Below are 20,851 nucleotides of genomic sequence, written 5' to 3'. Positions count from 1 at the left end.
TGTAGGTGCCCTGATGTAACATGTTTGCAATATACTGTAGTGTTTACCCGGACGAGGCAAAAATAGAGACTTTGGTTCAGAAGTTCTCATTGACAGACTAAAGTATAAGGCTGATATTTCTCTCCGCGAGATCCATGGACCATCCATGTTGATCTGTCAGTCTGCACCAGACTAGTGAGACCAGCCGACCAAAGACTAGCACTACCATCACTAGAGTGTCTGTAGAGAGTGGAGAAGATTTTCCTCACAGGATACTTTGTGGATCCTCTTTGGGATGAAACAGTAGCGGGAACCAGAAATATGGCTGATGAAGAAGAACAGAAAAAGTACATAATTAGAGATTTGGCTTTTTTTTTTTTTGGCTGGCAATAGTTATTCTCAAGCAATATGTTAACATGCACCTTGGTAATAAATGACCTGAGGCTGCAGTCATTTTTCTCCTTTCTCATTTTGAATCTTTTCCTCAGGATTTTGCCGTGGAGGTACTCCACTCTCTCCTCTGCAGCAGAGGGGAAGAACTGTTCACAGACCATCAACCTTAGCTGGGAGACTTTGGTTGCCATCAGAGCCATAACAAGCAGGGTGAGCAGGATGGCAGTCAGTGGAATTACAGAACTATATAGCAACAACTTGGGTTTGGGGAGGCACTGCTTCTCAAACAGAGTCACAGAGTAGGAAAAGTCTTTTTCATGATTTTCCTGTCCAAGAGGCATTCCAATTAAAGTTGCAATCCCCTGCAAGGATAAACAAGTGAGTCTTTTGTGGTTGAGATGAGGAAAATATTTAAAAAATAAATAAATATTTACTACACTGTACTTACTTTGATGCTCATTAACAAAGGGACATGGAATGGCTCCAGCTCTGATAACCTTGTTGTAACAATGTCAACAAAACAGTACAGCAAGGCGTCCACAGTTATGAATATGACCCAAGCTACAAAGTGGGAGACAACTGGAATTCCAAATTTCACCATAGCTTTCCCTTCTCTTGTTGTGGGACGGGCGGAGGGAATGAAGGTGTACAGCTGCTCCTCCTCTGCCGTGAGGGGAAGGACGTGGGATTTTCCTTCCGCCTTCTGCTTCTCATCAAAATGAACAAACTTGCTGCTGATAAACCTATTTTTGTATTTCATGTCTCTGCAGTATTTTTTTATGTGCAATCCTATAAACATCATGAGCACGAGGAAGCTGATGGCAGGAAACATCCTGTCGGTCACTGAGCTCACTGTATTCATCAGGGCCTGTGCATATTTAACAGTCTCGTTGAGCTTCTGCTCTGCTCCTGCGAGCCTCTGCCTGAATTCTTCTGATTCCAGTCTTGGAGAGACGTTGAGCTGGGAGTCAAGTCTCACTACTCCCAGGTTTGTAACCCCTTTGAGCATGTCTCCGATCCACTTCAACATCTGAACATAGTTAGTAAATGGAGCAATGATGGAGGCTTTTTTTGCCTTCAGGTTGCAAATCATACTCCTGACCAGCAGCGAGAGGTTCTCCAGAGTGTTACGGATGTTCTTAAGAACCACTAAACTGGTTCCAGCAGTTAACAGCAAGTTCCTACTCTTTTTCATGAAAATGGATATAACAAAAAGAGTCCCTAAACACCTTACTCTCTTTGATAGGAAGAGGGCAACAGTCAGCAGTGTCCCAAAGCAGGCGGCAATCCCCCCAGCCACTGCTAGCTCATAGTCCAGAGCGAAGAGGAGGTACAGGAGGAGCAAGGAGCTGAGCAGGAGGCTGGAGATGCTACAGATGAGGAGGAGAAGGATTGTTCTTCTGAATCCATCCCTTTTACCAGTGGTGAACACATCCACAGCTTGAAAACCCACATCCTTAAGGCTTTGTTTTACTGTAATCCATGAGAAAAGCATCCTGGATATTAAAGTAGACGTTGGAAAGCAAAAGCAAAATTGGAATGAAATGGCAGGTTATAAGAAAATCATTAACAAATACAATATATTCAGTAACTAATGTGTCCAAAAACACACTTGAGCTGAACAGAAAGGCAAAGTAGTAGCCTGATGTATAAAGCTCAGCAGTTCTTCTGATTCATGTAGAGTGCAGTCGCCTTAAATACGACATAAACAGGAAGACTCTTGTCTTCGTCATTAGTCATTTTGTAGTCATCCCTATTTTTCAACCACAAGCAGAAGTAAACAGAGGCTGAATAATGACTGTGTGGTGTATGGAACTGAAATATCCTTTTCACATAAAAATCTAATGCTTTACTAAGAATTTCAAGGCGGTATTGCACGAATGTATGAGTAGATTGAATACCAATAATTTTGTGTATTTAGGGTAACATATTCATATTGCAGAAACAATGATAAAATACCCTTTAACAGGAATAGGTGATTTCAGAGAATCCTAATATTCAATAGAATTAGAAGGTCCGTGTGACTGTATTCATTTGACCCTATATGGTCATCATGTTTGTCACATGTCCAAAATGGCAGGCAACTTAACGTTAAGTGGTTAGTGGTCATGTGATCTGCAAAACCTCAATGTTGTAATGCTTAACATCAGAATTTCAGCACTGTCTTGGTCAGCACATTAAGTTCTGTGTACTTTATTCACACACTGAGGCTAGCATTGAATGCTTGTTTCAGAGAGAGGTGATAAAAAGAAAACATTTTCACTGATTTGTGAGTGTGACCTGAATACTTAGCGAGCTTATTTAGCTAATTACCTTTAGAACAGGCTTTGATTTTTCAGACAAAGAAAATAATACTTCAGAAAGTCTATCTTGTGGTATTTTCCTTCATAGTAGAAATAATAGATGCCTTTTTTATGTTTAATTGGAAAAAAAACTTGCACAACCCTGTCAAGGAGAAACCCGTTGAATTGAAACATTAAGCAAAGTAAGTTGTCGACAGAGCAGCTGGTGTGTTTGTGGTGTGGACCCAAAAAGCAGACAAAGGGGAGACTGAAATGAAGTTTAAACAAAAAGTGAGCCGTTTATTTGGCTGAAAAAGCATGAACACAAAAACAAAGCAAGCCGAACAGGTGCAAGAAGTAAAACTAAAACCTAAACTGGGAATAACTAGGAATGACTATGAAAACTATGACAAGAGAAACATGAACATAAATCTGAGCAGGTGCAAGAAAACAAGAAACATGGACATGGACCTGAACAGGATTATGAGAAAGCTGACGTGAAGTGGAGGGAGGAACACAGATGAACCGACAATGAATTAATGAGAAAGAGGACTTAAATACACAGGATGGTAATGGGGAAAACAGCTGACACAAATGAACTTGAACGCCACAGGGGAAGTACAACTAAACACACTTAACATGGAACACCAGACTCTTTGCAATAAAACAGGAAAGAGAAAAGCGACGTAGACAAGACAACACCAGCTTGACAAATAGAACATGCAACACGAAGACATGAAATACATGGGGAGACACAGGACACACAAAAGACACAAACAAGGAGACACAGAAAAAACATAACTAGACCAAAACTCAAGTAAACCTTAACTAAAATAATAACACAAGAACTTTACATGATTTCAATTAGGGCAGGGCGATATGGCCAAAAATATATATCACGATATATATTTGAAAATTTGCGATAACGATATAACTGACGATATAATTTCTGCAAGACAAAATACAACTCCACAACTTTACTAGCGCAAAAAAAACCCCATCCATTTATTTTACTTAAACAAGCAGCTGGTTTTTTTATGTGCATTAAAGCTATATAAACATTTAACAGTGCAAATGCAAATTCCTTGCTGAAAGTTTAACCAAAAGGCATTTCCAGTAGAAATGGGCTGACATATCCTGAGCATAACCATGTATCCACTGAAGTTAAAAAGAGGTGCGTTGCTACATTAAACTGCAGTGTGCCAAATAAAAAAGTCAAATATGTATTTTTCGGACCATAAGGTGCACGGGACTATAAGGCACATTAAGCAAAACAAAGCAGTCAGATAAATCAAACTTTATTCAACTCATTCTTCTTTCTTCCTCCACTTCTGTACCATTGATTCGTTAATGCTGTATTCTATTACAGCTGCTCTATTCCCATGTTGTTGCAGTATATTAATGACTAACCTCGTATTGTGGATGGATTATCTCAGTTGTTATCTTGACTGAAGTTTGGTCCGTTTACAGCATCCTGCCATGCGATTGCATTTGTCTCTAACCATCAGGAACCTTCACGTTAACGTTTATCGAGTGGAAAAGTGTTAGCGTTCATCCTCCAGCTTCACTGTTTATGTTATGCTAACATAGCTGTGTCGCTAGCGATCACGTAGCACATCATTAAATACCAGCTAGCCCAACTTCAGTAACCCTACAAACGTCACTGCTGTGTAGCTTCCTGTCTTCATTTATGTTGGAAGTGATAGCAGAGCTGTACGTTAGATTTTTTTCAGAAATCTCTCAGTCAGAACATGCTATATCATGCTTAGGTAACTAGCGAAACTAGCGAGCTAACTTCCACTAACTTATAACTCCGTTAAATGTAATGAATTCTGTTTTCATGGATGCCTGGATGTTAAACATCATAGTTACACCTGGTAAAGCAGCAACGCTGATCGTTTTATTAAAGATGGAAGAATTTAGACAGTTTTTAACTCTCAGTGATGTTCATTTGACTTCAGGACCTTAAAGGACGGAGTTTAGGACCCAGATTACTCCCTGATTTACGAGCACTTTAGTCCGACAAATATGGCAATAACGATGGCCCGCTTGCATGTTCTACAAAAAAATGTGCTTTGTTGTGTATCTGACGGACAAACACCAAACCAGTTAAGTTTCACCATTTTTACAAACTAATTCTGGTTCATCCGTTTCACTCAACAATCTGCTTTCCACATTCTCATTCTCAGTTACTGCCGTGCTTTTTAGGCACTGCGCATGCGCGTTTTACCCATATTCTATCGCGATATTTCATTTTCTTATCGTTGCCTAGCATTGTACCGGTATTACCGTGAACGGTATAATATGGCCCAGCCCTAATTTCAATATAACAATCAAAAATACTAAATAAACTCAAAATGCTGGGTCACAGACCCAGCCCCCTGACAGAAGTGGCTAAAAGGGAGTCAGATCCCATAAACTCCCACGTTAAGATAGCTAAACACATACTTACAGCCTGCCAAATTCTTTTGTAAATTTCCCCACTCATCAATTATCAACTCTGAGTGGAATTCTTAGATTTTTTCCCCACAGGAACACTGGTTTTATTAACATCTAAACGGATTCCCTGTATCTGCACCCTGACTGGGATTCATTCATTGCAACATGAGACTCTGTCACAGTCACATATAATCAAATGTATGTACTTGCCACTGCAGAAGGTTTCCCTGTTTACAAATGGTCTAGTTATTACATGAAATAAGCATCCATAATCACATGGTAACCTTGATATTTGAGAGGAAAAAAGCCTGTTAACTCAATATGAGTAAATAGTCACTGTTTACATGTATAGTGCACTTTAAACGTATTCATATGAATTTATTTGTGTTTTGATGGGAAAGCAAAAATTCTCTCTAAAACATCCCATAAACTTCAAAAACAAAAAAATTCAAATAAAAACATCTTCACTGTGGAGAATGTTTGTCTGTTAAATCAAAGAGCTGCAGTCTGCCTGCTGAGAGTTACTAGGTGTATGATGTCACAACGGGACGGAACTACCCATATAGAGCAGAGGCTTCAGTCATTTCACTGCCCTTCCTTCGTGAGTGCACAACAAAAATCAGAGCTCGTTGTTTAAGTGTCTAAATATCACATTTTGAAAATTTTTGGGGGAAGAAACATCGTGAATACACTGACAAGCTTCAGGAAAACCGTTGCTGTATTTATTGGATCCAGCCAAGTGGTGTAGCATCTTTTTACAAGAATGCAGCGCCAAAACCTGTCGCCAGTGTCTGAGAAAGATCAGCTGGGTTTAAACCCTGTCAAGCTCCCACTAAAGAGAAAGCGAATCCAGGATGATGCTGCACAAAATTGCAGCAGAAGTGCTGACAGCTCCTCCCCAGCAAGGGAAAAGCGCAGAATCTGTGGAGAGAAATTTGTACTGAAAAGAAATTTCAGTCAGATTTCAACCAACTGCAGAAGCATCACTGAGGCCTGCTCTTCAGAAAGAAAAAGGATGAAGAAAGACACAGACAAGAATGAATCAGCTGTGACACCACCAAGCATCCCAAAAAGCGCCTCTATCACGATGATCCGACTCAAAGGCAAGAAATTGAACGATACGGCCTTGAGTTTCCAGAATGATGCCAGATCCTCTGAAAGCAAAGTGATGGAGAAAAAGAGGCCAGAAGACCAGAAAGTTAGAAACATTTGGATCATTGGCTCAAGCTACGTCAAAAGAGGAGAGTTCGGAGCAAGACAGAAGTTTGGAGAGAATTTGGGACTTAATGCCAAAGTCCAATGGTTTGGTAAAGGAGGGATGCGCTGGAGCGGCGTCCTTCCACGTTTTTATGAAGAGTTATCTACATGGAGCCCGCCTGACGTATTGATTATCCACGCGGGGGGCAACGATTTAGGACTCATGTCTGCCCAGCAACTTTCTGGTATAATGAAGACGGAATTGATGCAACTGCACAAAGAGTTCCCCTCAATGACGATTGCTTATTCCTGCATCAATCAGCGCCAAGTGTGGAGGTATGGAAGTCCATGGAAGATAAATAAGGACAGGGAGATTGTCAACCACACCATGAGAAAGGCTACCCACTGCTTTGGAGGGGTGATTATTGAACATCCCTGTTTGAAATTTTTCGACAACACAATCTTTGTACCAGACGGAGTCCATTTCACAAAGAAAGGAAATGAACTGTTTGTGACCAGCATCCGCTCCACCATCAAGAACATTCTGCAGTCAACGCAGAGAAAACAGATTTGAGGCATCAACCTCTATAATCTGACTACACATATGAACGAGAATACTGAATAAATGCAAAGTCAAAAGAGCAGTGTGTAAAGACTCCTTTGCTTACAGATTCTGAATAGAGATTAGAAAATGTTTGTGACAAAGACACATACACAGACAGTCTCTCTCTCTCACATTCACACTCACACTACAAGAAGATTGTTGATTCATGTGTCTATTTTCTAATTTTTATTCCATGTGCTGTATGTTTATTTTTTTATTTTTTTAATGCAATAACTGAAATAACACAGATAGAAATGAATAAACCCAGATAAAAGATTCACATGAATAAGATGAGGCTACAGAGATTTTTTTTAAAGCTGCTTTTGGAAAAACAAAATGTGTTTGGCTATTCTGACTGCAAAAGCTGCCAGAGAGGTCAGGATTTAAAACAACGCTACCCCCCCCCCCCCCCCCCCCCCCCCCCCCCCCCAAAACCCTTTAAATCTAGGGTGTCAAACATAGGGCCCAGGGGCCAAAATCGGCCTGTCAAAGACTCCAATCTATCCCACTTGATGGCTGGATGGATAGTGCTTTTCTACTCTGCTACAGCACTCAAATCACTTTCTACAACATGCCACTTTCACATACACATTCATACAAACTCCTTTTCTACATCTAAGTGCTTTCTGTCTAACATTCACACACACATTGATGAACACACTGGGAGCAACTTGGGTTTAGTATCTTGCCCGAGGATCTTCAGACTGGAGCAGCCAGGGATTGAACCCCCAACCTTCCAACCAGTCGTTGATTTGTATGAATTACTCCAGGGCGGTTGTGGAGGTGGTGAGCCACAACCACCGTCAGGCAACAAATCACAAAGAACTGTGTTTTTGTGTTTCTTTGTCTGTGCTCATGCATGGTTTATGTGCAATAGCATGCATGTGTGATTGCATGGGTTTCTATTAGGGGTGCAACGATACACAAAATTCACGGTTCGGTTCGGTTCGATACTTTGGTGTCACGGTTTGATATTTTTTCGATACAAAAAAATGTTCATGCCTTCTTAATTTGTCATTTATTAAAATTATAAATATATATTTTAACTCAAAAGTACACTTTTTAAATTTAATGTTGCTGAAACAACAAAATAATAATAAAAAAAAAAAATCTATCTGATCGAGAAATCACTCATCTTTGGAAAAGAGAGTTTATTATAGAGAAATGGCTCTTTCCAAAATAAAAGCTATACTATACCCTTCTTCTGGGCTATATTCTCAGCAGCATATTAAACATATCAGGTCCCCATAAAGAGAATCATGTGCTAACGGCTGTCTAAATGACTCAGGTAAAGTTTGTAGCATGCGTGCTTGTTGTTTTTGTCTGCTTCCACTTGTCTTTGCACTAGGATGATGTCGGTGTAAATGTGCAGTCATATTCGTTGTGTTCCCACTAGTGCTGTCAGTGTTAATCTCGTTAAAATGACATTAACGCCATAACGCGGCAAATCTCCATTAACGAGTTACCGCGGATCGCCCCGTGCGTGGGGCTGGACAACGTCAACACGTTAACAAGCTAACTGCGCTAACGCACTAGTTCCCACCAATTGAGCATTGTGTGGCACATCCGACATACTGTTTTACTTTTGTCCATGACGCGTTTACCATCAGGGTCATGCTTCACATTAAAACCAAGATAGTTCCAAATGCCAGATCTGAATGAGGGTGGGGGAGGTTCAATTTCGGGTAGCGTTGAGGCAGTTGCCATGTTGCAACGAGCTTAGCTTCTGTCTTGCTAGCTTGCGCTGCGCTCAGTGGATCTGCACTGACAGTGCAGCCTAGGCGGAGTAGTCGAACGCAGATCCACTGAGCGCTCAACACAGACAGCATCGTCAGAAAAAAAGTTGATAAAATAAATAAAAAATTTTGTATTGTTCGATACATATGCATACCAAACCGAAAGCACTGTATCGAACGGTTCAATATCGATACCGGTATTGTTGCACCCCTAGTTTCTATGTGTCTGAATGTGTCTCATTACACTGTTTGGAACTTTAGAAATGAAAGGTGGATATCACATTTCTGTCATTTGACATTTGGAGTACCATTACATCCTTGTACCTTACATGTCTTCTCCAAGCTCTTGAATAAGGTGTTTTGGAATGGGGAGACACCTAAAAACGTAAAACAAGCCATCCTAAGGACCAAAATTTAGAACCACTCCTTTACCATTATTGCCTGAAGAGAAGTGACCTAACTGCACAATGTTGTCCTGAGGCAACGGACCAAAAAATGCTGTTTTAGTAAATAAATGAAATCAGAATCTGCCTATAAACAACTAAAAAAGTGATTCCGATGTACATGAACATATTTTTTTAAATATGCTTATTTCAATTAAAATATGCATAAAAATGATTTTAGTCTTAGCAGTAGCTAGCACTCTGTCACATGCATATTTGGCATCTGAAAGAATTGCTCCACCCCCAAGTCAAAGGTCAAACCGTCTGCTGCTCATCATTTTACTGAACACAGAAAAGTTTTGTCACAAAATAAGTTAATATTTGAAAGGAAGAGCGTAATCACTAAAAAGTTGGTTTGCCACAGAGGGTTAAGTTATAAATAAAACAACTTAATGACAGGTTGGAATGATTTTTAAAAATTTCTTTAAATGTATAATAGTTTTTTTATTGTTTATAACTGATTTCCCCAGATAATTGAGTTAGGGGTATGCTCGTGCTGACTGACTAACGTGGCCGTGTCTGCACCCGGTACTTTTCTGATCGAGCAATTTATTCACATCGATGTAAAAGATGATGTAGAAAGTATTTGACTTGCGCGTGTGTGAGTGTGCGTTAATTTGATCATCACTCAACTCTTGACATCAGTGTAATATCATTTTTTTTTTATTTTTAATTTGAAAAATAACTTACATAAATCTCTGTACTCAACCATACTTAACCAAGACATAGCCTTGGCATTAACACATTGCACCAAAAAGAGAAAATGAAAAGGCATTCAAAAGGATAAATAACATGTCTTTGTCATCATGAGGCATTTTTCCTCTTCCAAAAGAATCTATCAGTCTATTTGTGGTAGCTTGTTTACTCAAATTCTGACATCTAAAGGTATGTACAATGAAAATGAAAATATATACTGTAGCTTGTTAAAGCGACAAGGTTTTTCTCTGACATTAAAATGCATTATCTTCACGTGGAAAAGGAACAATGCCTCAATTCAGTTTCATTCAGACATACTGCAACTATAAGATTCATGTACTTCCCAGACACGAGAAGTATTGTTAATTACTAAAAATAGAAAATAAAAAATAAACTGGTCTTGGCTTTTAAATAAAACTAACAAAAATATAGTAAAGTAATTTCATTTTCATTAAAACAAGAAAAAAAAATTCTGTGGCAATATCCCTTATTATTTCAACTTGTGATTAGCTCATCTTCACAAACAGTGATGTAAAATTGAACCATGGCAACACGCATGTCGTGCATGTTTGCCATCTCTTGATTCAGTATAGACCTCTTTGCTGTACCAGTACAGATTATTTTTGCATGTTCGTCAACAATACTGAAATAAAATACACTTGCAATCACAACTGTTTCGCCAGCATCCATTAAATATAAAATATTTTCCTTGTCGTATTTTTTTTCTTCTTTTTTTTCCTCAAAAACCTGAAAGAAAATGTGACTTTCGGGTGGGGTGGAATGTTCTGTTAAAACTTCAATAAATGGCCCAGGAAGACCAAGAACTAATTTGCCATAGAGCTCAATTTAAGGTGAGGGAGAAAAGTAATGAAGTTGACATGCACTGTACAAGAAATTGCAAAAATTCCAAATATCATCTTTATCAAAACATGCTGAGTTACTGTAAGGTGTGCCCAAGCCATGTTGCAAAAGACCCTTTTCAACATGCTTGTTAAACAAATCCAAATCCAAAAGAAGGAAGAAAACAAACATAGTGAAACGATACAGTACTGTAAAGTAACCAACAGTCCTAAAATCTGGACGAGTCAGGGGACTGAACAATGGTAGCAATGAATAGTACGATGAGAAGTACCCTGGGAAAGGAAGAAAAAGAGAAACATGTACAATTTGCACATTATGTTTATCTTTATAAGGCATTAGCCTTTTACAATGAAATAGATCATTTACATTTATTTTCATTATCACTTTTTGTCACATAAACATTTTCTGTTAAATAATTCTTAAGTTCCCCTTTTCTGCATGTCTGCAAAATGCAGATTCATGAATGGTCTAAAGAATGATAAACAATGTCTTTTTTTTCAGTCACGATGTTGCATTCACTCCCCTTGAAAACCATGCACTAGTGAAAATTTTCTTTAAAAATAATATAAATTGTTGAAAATGGCTGATTCTGTTTATTTTTCATCTTTTATTTTGCAAGTTACAGCCTCAAGAAAATAATTTTCTTCTTTCTTTTTTTATTCAGCTAAATTTGTGTCCATGCAAAGAAACTAAAAAAAGGGAAAAGGAAAATCTCATTTAATTTTCATACAATATATCAACAGAGAAAGAAATATGGTAAGATTGTACATCTTTTCATGGAGTTTGGATTGTTACTGTATTTCTTTATTTTTTGGGGGAAGGGGGTGTTGAGGGCAGCCACTTTAAAGTGGCCTTTGATTAATCTTTTTACGGTGCTTTACCAGTATGGGTTGATCGGGTAGATATATGTAGAGTATGCAGGGTTTTTCTTTTTGGGGTCTGTGGGAGTGTGGTTACAAGCTGGGACACACCTCACCCAAAGTGATGGTCTCAAAAACTCCATCTACACGGCTAGGTCTGTTGGCGTGGCGTGACCAAGCATCTGGTTAGAAACACTGTCACCCCCTTCAGATACAAGTACACCGACATTTAAAGAAAAAAGTAAATAAAAGAAATGAAAATGAAACAGGAAAAAAAATCAAGCAACACACAGATTTTTCATTCGAAAAGGGCTTCTGTAGAACTCATTCAGAGGTTCCCAGTGTTGACCCCCATGGCTTCGAATTGGATGAAAACCTGGAATTGACGGATTCCTCGTGCTAAGGAGTTCATTCCGGCTTCCTCCAAACAACAACAACAACACCTGGCAATCCCTGCTACCAGGCGCTCGCGATACGCTTCGCCACGTGCACAGTGTGCGTGACGTTTTTGCTCAAAACACAGGATCACGTTTGCACCCCTAGAAACAGGCTCAGAGGACACAACATCAAGCATGCAGTGTAACCGGGGGGGCGTGACCTGTAATCGCAACACTGGCTGCTACAACAACGCTATCAGTCCACACGCTGCTATGATCGAGAGAAACTGTCCAGTGAGGATTGGGAAGCTCTTCTTGTCAGTGGGGCCAGAGTAGGGTCCACCAGTGAGGAAGGAGGAAAGAGCTTGTACCAGCCAATCACCATGTTGGACAGGTCCAGCTCATCTAACAGTATCTGAACTGCTCCCATGAATGATTTATGGTCCATACGTCCATAGTCACCCCATACGATGACCTGCAAAGAAGAACGAAAAAAACTTTAATTAAAGGATGGTACAAGTTTAGAAAGATAAATGAAGTCAACAGTCTTAGTCAAAATTCAGTTCAGTTTTATTTATTTAGTGCCAAATCACAACAACAATTGCCTCAAGGTGCTTTATATTGTAAGGTAAAGACCCTACAATAATACAGAGAAAACCCCAACAATCAGATCAACCTCAATACAGCTTATATAGCTCATTATATGAAAAAGCCAATCTGATGTGCAGAACAGTATCAGCTGTGTGTCCTGGAATTGAGGCCAGCAGACTGCAAGGAGAAATGCTAATTGTGACACTTTGTTGCAGTCTAAAGGAATAATATTCTTACCTGTAAAACCTTCCCTCCTGGACTCTCCTCAAACGGCAGTTGCTGCTGATAAAGAGGATCCAAAGTTTTTCTTGCTACTTTAGTTTTCTTTTTGGCTATGCAGACTCCGTTTTCCAAAAGGTAGACCTTTACATACGGCGCTGGAAATCAAGAAAGCGTAAAGGAGAGATGAGCTTTTGAAAGGCTTCCTTTTCTCTTTCCGCAACCAAGTCATGCTTACCTTTATTTACTCTGTGAATACCTGACATAGACTAGCACATTTAGTAGCTTTGATTACCTGGCAGTGCCTTGGAACCTGGTTTTCCCACAAGGCCACGGGCTCTGATGACCTCCACCTCCAGTGCACCTTTCTTCTCCACCATGCCAATCTGGATGTCTCCTAAACAACCAACAAAACCGAAGATTTTAACTTGTCTGAAGTGAAGCTTCCATCATGTCAAGCTACAAATCTCTGTAAAAAAAGAAAAGAAAAAAAAAAGGATAACTGTCCTCACCCATAGGGGGAGTAGCCAATGTCTGTCGCCCAACCAGCTGAGCAGGGCCAAGACCATCCAGGAAGTCGCTGAACTGGGCATCTGAGGACAGCCTCACACCAGGGAAGATGAGACTGAAACATTATTGAAAAAAAAACCCACCAGGTGTTTATAGTTAGACTAGAACCTGATACAAGTTATCAAATGAAACTCTGAATTTTTCGTGTATATAAAAGCTGCTGAATTATCTTTTTGATCGTCCGCAGAGCGTGAGTGCATGTCTCCTTACTTTCCCTCGGAGCTGTAGCTGTTCATGCTTCCGTCTGTGGACTCCCTGCTGGCCTGCCGAGTCATCCTGCTTCTCATCTCCACCGCCAGGCCTGTCTCTGTGCTCCTCTGGATAGTGCTGCGCAACTTTTTACCTCCCGCTTCTGAACACAGAGTTACACGCACGACACAAATGACAGAGAAGGAGAGAGAAGAATTGTCAGTCCACAACACTGAACTGGGGGGATGCGAGTCGCACGGCGAGAAGCATTCACGCGGATTATCAGTGGCGTACGAACGCTTTCATCGGCTCGTACAAAAATCTTTCCTCAGGAGAAAACAAAGCGCACCTCAGTGAATTCAAATTCTATACCAGAGCACTGCCGTCTCTTTAAAAAGATCGATATTAGGAACACTATGTGCAGCCTTCCTCCAGTCTGCGCCACCGACTGCCTATGGGGGACTTCTGGGAGCAAATTCACCTACAAACATCCACTGTCTATGCATCCCCACCCCTCCAACCCAAACCCACCATCCTGACTGATCCAAGAAGAAAGCTGATTCTCTCCATTAAGCCACCCGCTGCGCATCTCCACCTGACCGCGTGCGTGTGGCACAATGTGGACACGCCTGCGGCTTACAAACACATAACTCCTCAAAAGTATAGTATGTATGCTCTACCACTTTGCACATATATACACACACACACATACACACTTTTTATATCCCATTTAAAAAGAGGTTGGCAAAAAGTTGTCTTTTACTTTCAGTAAGACTAATATGCTGAGAAGCTCCTCAAGAGATTAAAATGAAGTGAAACATAATAGGTTACTTCTAAAAACCTCCGTATGAGCTTTCTACACACATGCAGCTGTGTTAAACTGAAAACACGTCCCTTTCTAAACATTTAATTGTGCACTGCTACGGGGTGATCCAACCATCACTAAATGTTTTCATGCCTTTTGCAGGTATGGGATTAATTTTTTTTCTTCTTCTGTGTAATCAAATGTAGCAATAAGTTATTTCCCAGTGGTCAGAAAATCCCTGCAAAGCCTGATGAAGGTAATAACACAGAGGTACTATACACAAAGCTTCAGCTCATTACTACAGGGTGCAAAAAACGGCCGTTCACAGACCTTATGTAATTTCTCTCTAATATTTTGCAAGTTGGTGCAGATGAGTAATTTCTAGGCTACAGCAGTCCTAATCCAGTTATAGGCCTTGCAGTCTTTACTCTCCTTCCTCTCTCCTTTGTTTGCCTTAGTAGAGGAGGAACTGAAGGTAAAAAAAAAGGATCATTTTGTGCCTCACACAGACATAAAACAGGCATGATGCTCTTCAGCCTTGAAATCTCAGTTATTCAGCTGGCCTCCGCCTCCTCTTCCTGCTCTTCACATTTTTTACAATAAGAGAATCAGCCACAAAGGTCGTCTCTGACGTCTGCAGCAGACCTCCGCTGTCATTCAGTGGCCAGTCAGATGTTATCAACGAACTTGAAAAACACATGATTTATTAATGGCAATTCTCCTGCGCTTTTGACACAAGTTACAAGGTGCAGTCTTGGATTTATGCAGCTTTTGCACTACATTGAGCGCTATGTGTTCTTATCTGAGCACTTTAAATTCTGTTCCAATGCATTTCAAATAAACACTGTATGTATCTGCTCTATAGACAAAAATATACAGAGGTGCATTAAAAAGCAGTGGCAGATAAGATAAAGATTAGACTGTTATAAGCTACTTTTATAAACTATCCAGCAACCGCGAAGCAGGAGAGGCCTCAAAACGAGACAAACTGGCTCATCTCCATAAGTTTGCTGCCCTCAAATTGCGACCCTGCCAGTCAGAAAAAGACAGCAAGTCTAGGGAAGCTGCCAATGGTGGAAGTGTGAGTTTAAGTGAGTGTGAAATTGTAGCTAAAAAAAAAAAAAAAAAAAAAGGAGGACGAGGAGTGGTGAGTACTGTGGCAAGAAATATGTTGCCAGATAAAGCTACAGAAGAATAGATCATGCGCACTGCAAATCTTCTTTTGTAAATACAACTGCAAATAGAACGAGAAGTGATTGTGAGGCTGAGCTATAAATACACACAGTAGGCGTTACGCTACCTTTTTGGAAATTTGAAGTGACAGTCAGAACAATGTTGTGGTTCTAAGCAAAAAGACAAAGAAGCACTACTTTCCACCTAAATACTAAAGAGGGATTTATTCCAAATACAGAGTCCTTTGTTTTCATCCACAGAATCAGAGTCACAGTCATGCGGGGCAAATTAGATTTTTAGACCAGCGTGAGTGGCATTTGTAAGCAAACAGACCGGTTCCATTTTGACAACACCACCATTGGTGGCAGCAGCAACAACAGATGCAGAAAGAAGTGTGACTTCTTTCTGCATCTGCAACTAACTGATGATAAACTGACCACAGATGAAATTGCACATTAAGCTTTATGTCATCATATAACCAGATCATGCACAGTATGGACAGCTCAAGCCTTATAACACATTACACTTACTGAAATAGACTAATTGAGCTAAACATCCTAATTGAGCTAATAACATTTCTGAACTTTCCAACGTCCCAGTTCTCTCCCATGCCAGTACCTCTGCATCTTCCCTCTAATCCTAAATCTATCTCCCCTCGCTCACCGCCATCTTTTAGTTTAAGCTGCACTGTTTACCCCCCAGCAGGAAGCTTTGGCTGTGACATTTCCCCGCCTGTCATCTTACCTCCGTCCTCCTCATCAAAGGAGTTCATGCAGGGGAAATAGACAGCCAGCGCTTCGAATGATGCTGACAGGCTCATCTTGCTCTGGGAACACTGGATACGCATCCCAGGAGCCGGAGGAGAGGTATCGTTCCCCTGCCTGCCCATGGTGACCGGTGGCTGTCCTCCTCAATGCGGTGAATTCGATGCTCAAGGCGTCAGCTTTGCCCTTTCTGGCTGATAAAAGCTTTAAAATGTATCTCCAATCTATTCTATTCGATGGATTCCTAAGGCTAGCAGTAGAAGATGCTCTGCTGTAACAGGAGAGGGATCTGGCATCTAGTCTATCCCTAGATGCTCTGCTGACTGCATCCTAGGTAGAGCTTTGGAAAAACGCTGCTTCAGTAGTCAAGTCTTGTGCCGTCTGGGTCTGACGTTCCTGCTGCACCTCTTTCTTCAGGGGGGGAGGGGAGAGCGCTGCATTGCGCTCCGCCAATCAGAGGGCCGGGCTGCTCAGGCGCACCTCGGCTGGCTCTGCGGGTGAACAAGCTCTACCCAGAGATACTGATCCCCCCCTCCTCCCTAACCCACTCTGTTTCTCAGCAGTATTTTTTTTCATACCCTTACTTTTGTCATTTGCTTTTTCATTTTTCTCTCTGCGCTTGTTCTTTTGTTCCCTTTGTTCCGTTCACCACTACTATTTTCCTTTTTTCCCATCCTCTACCTCCCACCCCTCCCTCTCCCCCGTTTTGTGCACACAGGCCAGTGAAAATAAGCTGCCATTAGGCCTGCCAACAGTCCTGCTACTTGATGAGAACGCACGAGCCACATGGCGATCACTCAAAGTTCACGTGCCAAACTCTGCTCCTTCACTTTACTCTTTTCCACAGCCGTGATTTCACAGCTGTGTTGCGTTAGGAGGAGTTCTGTTTCTCACAGACAAGAAAGTCAACGAAAGGGAAAAACAACGTTAAAAGCTCAACCTGAAACCCCTCTCGTCTGTCGTCCCTTTGTGGCACAGCCACGTTAAAAAAAAGTATGTCTCTCTTCATCCATCACAAACTTTTAAACAGCCACAAAGACTCTTTGTTTGAATTAGAGCCTCACATTTCTAAATATTAACTTTTCTTTTTCTTCATTCCATTTCTGCCATTTGTGGACAGCTGGGGTCAGCTTATTTTAAACAGTCGAGAGCCAAGAGACTCAACAGCGTTGCTCGCTGAAAGGACTTCTTCACCGGTGGTCCTTCAAGTGCTCATGAATGTACCACCGGAATCGGGTGTGAGTGATACCGCAAAGTAAATGCACGACTTTCAGCCGAACTCCAGCTTCTCTAGTAGCTGTCACCACCGCATTAGGTTCAAGCATAAATCCTGAGAAACTGTACTGCCCCGACATGCTGCCAGAAGTCCTGCTTTTTTGTTCTCAATATGAATGTGACAGAATAGGCGCAGGACAAGACAATTATGGTGCTTTCTTTGCACCACGGTAAATATAGGAAGCTCCCTGTGGTGTTACTGCAGAGGCAAAAGTTCCTCTCTCTGAGACACTGCAACCTACTTCCACAAAGGAGCCACTTAATGTCCATTTGCGGGTTTCATCTAGGTCAACACTGACAAAAACAACTCTTCACGTTTACCGCCACAGGGGGAATCGGAGAAGCGCGCACAGTTATAATACAAACAGTTGATTTAATATGAACCACAAACTCCTTTAACTCATTTAAGGATCAGGTAGGTGCTTCTCTGAATTCAAACAGTGATGTGAATGTGAATGTTTAAACTTTTATCAGTTAAAAGAAAACTTCTGATCTTTGCCCTCATGATGATGATGTAGCTCTGTGTTTCTGATCGTCGATCCGGGCTCGGAGGTTATCTTCTCCGTGTGATGAATTCAACTTTCTTTGGTGGTTATTTTGCTGTTTTTGTAGCACTAAGAGAAGGCTGACATTTTTTTATTAAAGTGATTTTATAGCTATGAATTGGATGATGCTGAATGATTTTGGTCATCTCCTGTTAAGTTCTAGATCAGGGGGTGTCAAACATAAGGACCAGGGGCCTTAATCAGCCCAGCAGAGACTCTAAGCCAGCCCACTCAATGGCTTTAGAAAATATGGTGGACGAAAGTTTTGGACTTTTAACTTTAAGTTTTACAGCTTTTCCTTCTGATATAGACATGTCACACCAAAGTAATTCAATTACTGAATTACTTTCCTGTTTTTTCACAGTCTGCTATAGAAAAATCTTATTTTCTACCTATTCCTTACACTTTTAGCCCAAAGAGTCATGCTGACAGATTTCTTTCATTTACTACAGCACCATTAAATGTATAACACAAAGGGGAATTTTACTGGTTAGGTTTACTTAAAATCAAACTTGGCTTTACGTGGCCCACTATGTAAAATGAGTTTGATATCCCTGCTTTAGATAAACTCAAAGCCAGCAGGTCAAAAACCTACTACTGAACAGATATGAGTTCAAGTTGTTTAAATAAGTGGAGATATTGCTGACATGTGACTAGAAATTTGTATGATATGAATTTGATCTTTTTAATTTTTATCTTTTTAAGAAAGCTGGAACTGTGTTTTCCAAGCAGTTTAATTTAACTGAGGCCTCAGACACACATGACAACCTCCAGTCACTGGGGAAAATCGTACCGATAGGTTGGCAAGTGGTTGCTTGAGGTTGTTGACTGTCTCTGGGTGAAGTCAGTCAGAAAGAGGATGCTCTACCAAAGCCCCCCTCAGGATTGCTTTTGGTTGCTAGCAGATTGCCAGAGTTGCCTGTAATTTGTCTGGAAGACACAGACTTCAAAGACTCACTAACAACGGAGCTGCTCGGAAAAAGTGCAACACAAGCTAGAAATGGAGAACATTTGCCCATAAAGAAAAAGTTGTGCCTTACCACTGAAACCAACACATTTCAAGAGATGAGACTTTTACTTTGAAGATAAACAATCTCAGTTTCACCACTGCTTAACAAGTAGCTGGGAAGTAGTTTACAAGTTGGAAACCAGTTTCAAACAGATCAGGGAATATATGTATTCCCCCTAAGACCACCTGGTGACTGGGGTTTCACAATCAATTTCACAGGAATGGCCAGCAACCTGTAGCAACCTCTGGCAACTTTTTACTCCTTAGCAACTAGTGATTACTGTGGCGGGGCGTGGTTTGCGATGCTGCTGCAGGTGCAATGGACGCACCTGCGCAGCATCTGCAATCACTCCCCGCCAGCTTAAAAGTCGGGACTCTGAATTAAGGTTGTTGTTATGTCGAGCTGGCAGCAGGAGAGCTGCAGCTCTGTATGTCCAACAACCGATGAAATAAAAACGATTAAAATGCCACTGGGTCTGCCGTGTATGTTTACAATTACCAACCAGTCTCGAGCCTTGTGCGATTGGGGCCTAAACTCCATATCTACCTTAGGTAAATTTCTGTGGTTCAACTCCCTCCAATGTAAAGTAACTGGTCGGTTGTACTAATTTAAAGTAGATTCCTTAACAAAGACTGTAAGGATACCTGTGTGTCTGAATTCAGCTTTGCTTTGTCCATGTACAGCCACACAGAGTGGTTAGCAAACTTTTGGCCAAGGACTTGAATACAAAAAACTGCAGTAAAATGTTTTAGCATTAACAATGAAATATGGTCAGTGTATTTCACTCGTATGACCTGCTTAATTATATTAGCTGGTCCAAAAACAGGGGAAGCAATTTGTAAAGCGGCTTATACACCAAAACCCTGCTAGAGGAATATTTCTAAGGAAAGCACATTAGGACTGCTAATAGCTGAATGCTAATCACTGTTTCCTCGACAGTAGCAATTCGTCACTCTATTCAGTGATTTTTACTAACAGTAGTAAACAGAAGTAGACAGAACCTATAACGGGTCTGCTGTTTTATTGGCAATAAAACATGAATGTGTCTTGATGCCAGAGTGTAAATGTAAGAGTGTAAGTGCAAATATTAATGGATTGACTAAAAAAAAAATCAGTCATTCATGATTACTCCTTTAATTCAGTCACATGTTTTGGAGTGTGAGGTTATCTGTAGATTCCTTTACAGTATCACCGTTAAGTATAGTGCTAAACTCGTCACTTGGCTTCTCTGGTATGTTTCTGCTAGAGCAAAAAAACGTCATTAGAATTGTACTTGTTGACACTGTGAGGTAGACTGAAGCCAGGCACAGACAATATGGAACTACCAGAGCTGCAAAAAAATATAATAAGTGCCCTTACTCATTAACTGCTTAAGAGAAAGTGGTGATTCACATCATGGCTTTGCCAAAACATTAACAGCAGACCACAATAATTCTTCTCTCCTCTGTAGCTGGCTCGTGCGCACGTGTCTCCAGCAATGCATTAGACACGTGTGGATAACTTCAAATTTTGTATCTTGGACACAGTTTATTATTATCTGTCCACCCACAACCAGTGACATAGTGAAAGAAAGAGGCATTGCAACAATTTTTACTTCACCTGACACGCACAGCAACTGGAGACAAAAATGTGCTTAATTACAGTCAACATTAATCTGCTTAATGCAGCACGTGGATGCGTGTTCACAGACTGTGAAAACAGAGTTTGCATCAAGTACGAAAACAAACTTTGAAACTTTTATTTGCTGGGTAATACAGATCATGCTTAACAAAAAAAAGACTTCATTACAGATCAGAGCATTTTAAACACACTCAGCACTGTGTTTGTAGTAAGAGTGTAGTTA

At 40.6% G+C, this 20,851-nt stretch overlaps 2 protein-coding genes across 32 annotated transcripts in view; both read right to left on the bottom strand.

Moving 5' to 3' along the window:
- Nucleotides 1–244: 244 nt before the first annotated feature.
- On the bottom strand, nucleotides 245–1,867 carry LOC134635432 (dendritic cell-specific transmembrane protein). Its single transcript, XM_063484816.1, has 3 exons — nucleotides 821–1,867; nucleotides 402–734; nucleotides 245–304 (listed from the first exon to the last, which is right to left on the bottom strand). Exons 1-3 carry the CDS (start codon nucleotides 1,865–1,867, stop codon nucleotides 245–247), a joined length of 1,440 nt encoding a protein of 479 aa, XP_063340886.1.
- Nucleotides 1,868–9,723: 7,856 nt separating this feature from the next.
- rims2a (regulating synaptic membrane exocytosis 2a) overlaps nucleotides 9,724–20,851 on the bottom strand; it is a 151,950-nt gene continuing 140,822 nt past the window's right edge. For 30 of the 31 annotated variants that reach the window (XM_063485107.1, XM_063485116.1, XM_063485120.1 and 27 more), the window contains 5 exons: nucleotides 13,458–13,599; nucleotides 13,190–13,302; nucleotides 12,973–13,074; nucleotides 12,696–12,835; nucleotides 9,724–12,342 (listed from right to left, as the gene is read on the bottom strand). In XM_063485107.1, coding sequence (XP_063341177.1) covers nucleotides 12,139–12,342; nucleotides 12,696–12,835; nucleotides 12,973–13,074; nucleotides 13,190–13,302; nucleotides 13,458–13,599 — 701 coding nt within the window. In that variant the 3' untranslated portion in view covers nucleotides 9,724–12,138. Of the gene's footprint in view, nucleotides 12,343–12,695; nucleotides 12,836–12,972; nucleotides 13,075–13,189; nucleotides 13,303–13,457; nucleotides 13,600–16,158; nucleotides 16,676–20,851 lie in introns of those variants that run through there. The other variant, XM_063485131.1, reaches the window with a different exon arrangement.

This window comes from Pelmatolapia mariae, linkage group LG10_11, assembly GCF_036321145.2.
Source record: "Pelmatolapia mariae isolate MD_Pm_ZW linkage group LG10_11, Pm_UMD_F_2, whole genome shotgun sequence".
Classification (NCBI taxonomy): domain Eukaryota; kingdom Metazoa; phylum Chordata; class Actinopteri; order Cichliformes; family Cichlidae; genus Pelmatolapia; species Pelmatolapia mariae.
Note: the sequence above shows the minus strand (reverse complement) of the source record. Positions and strands in the feature narration are given on the sequence as shown.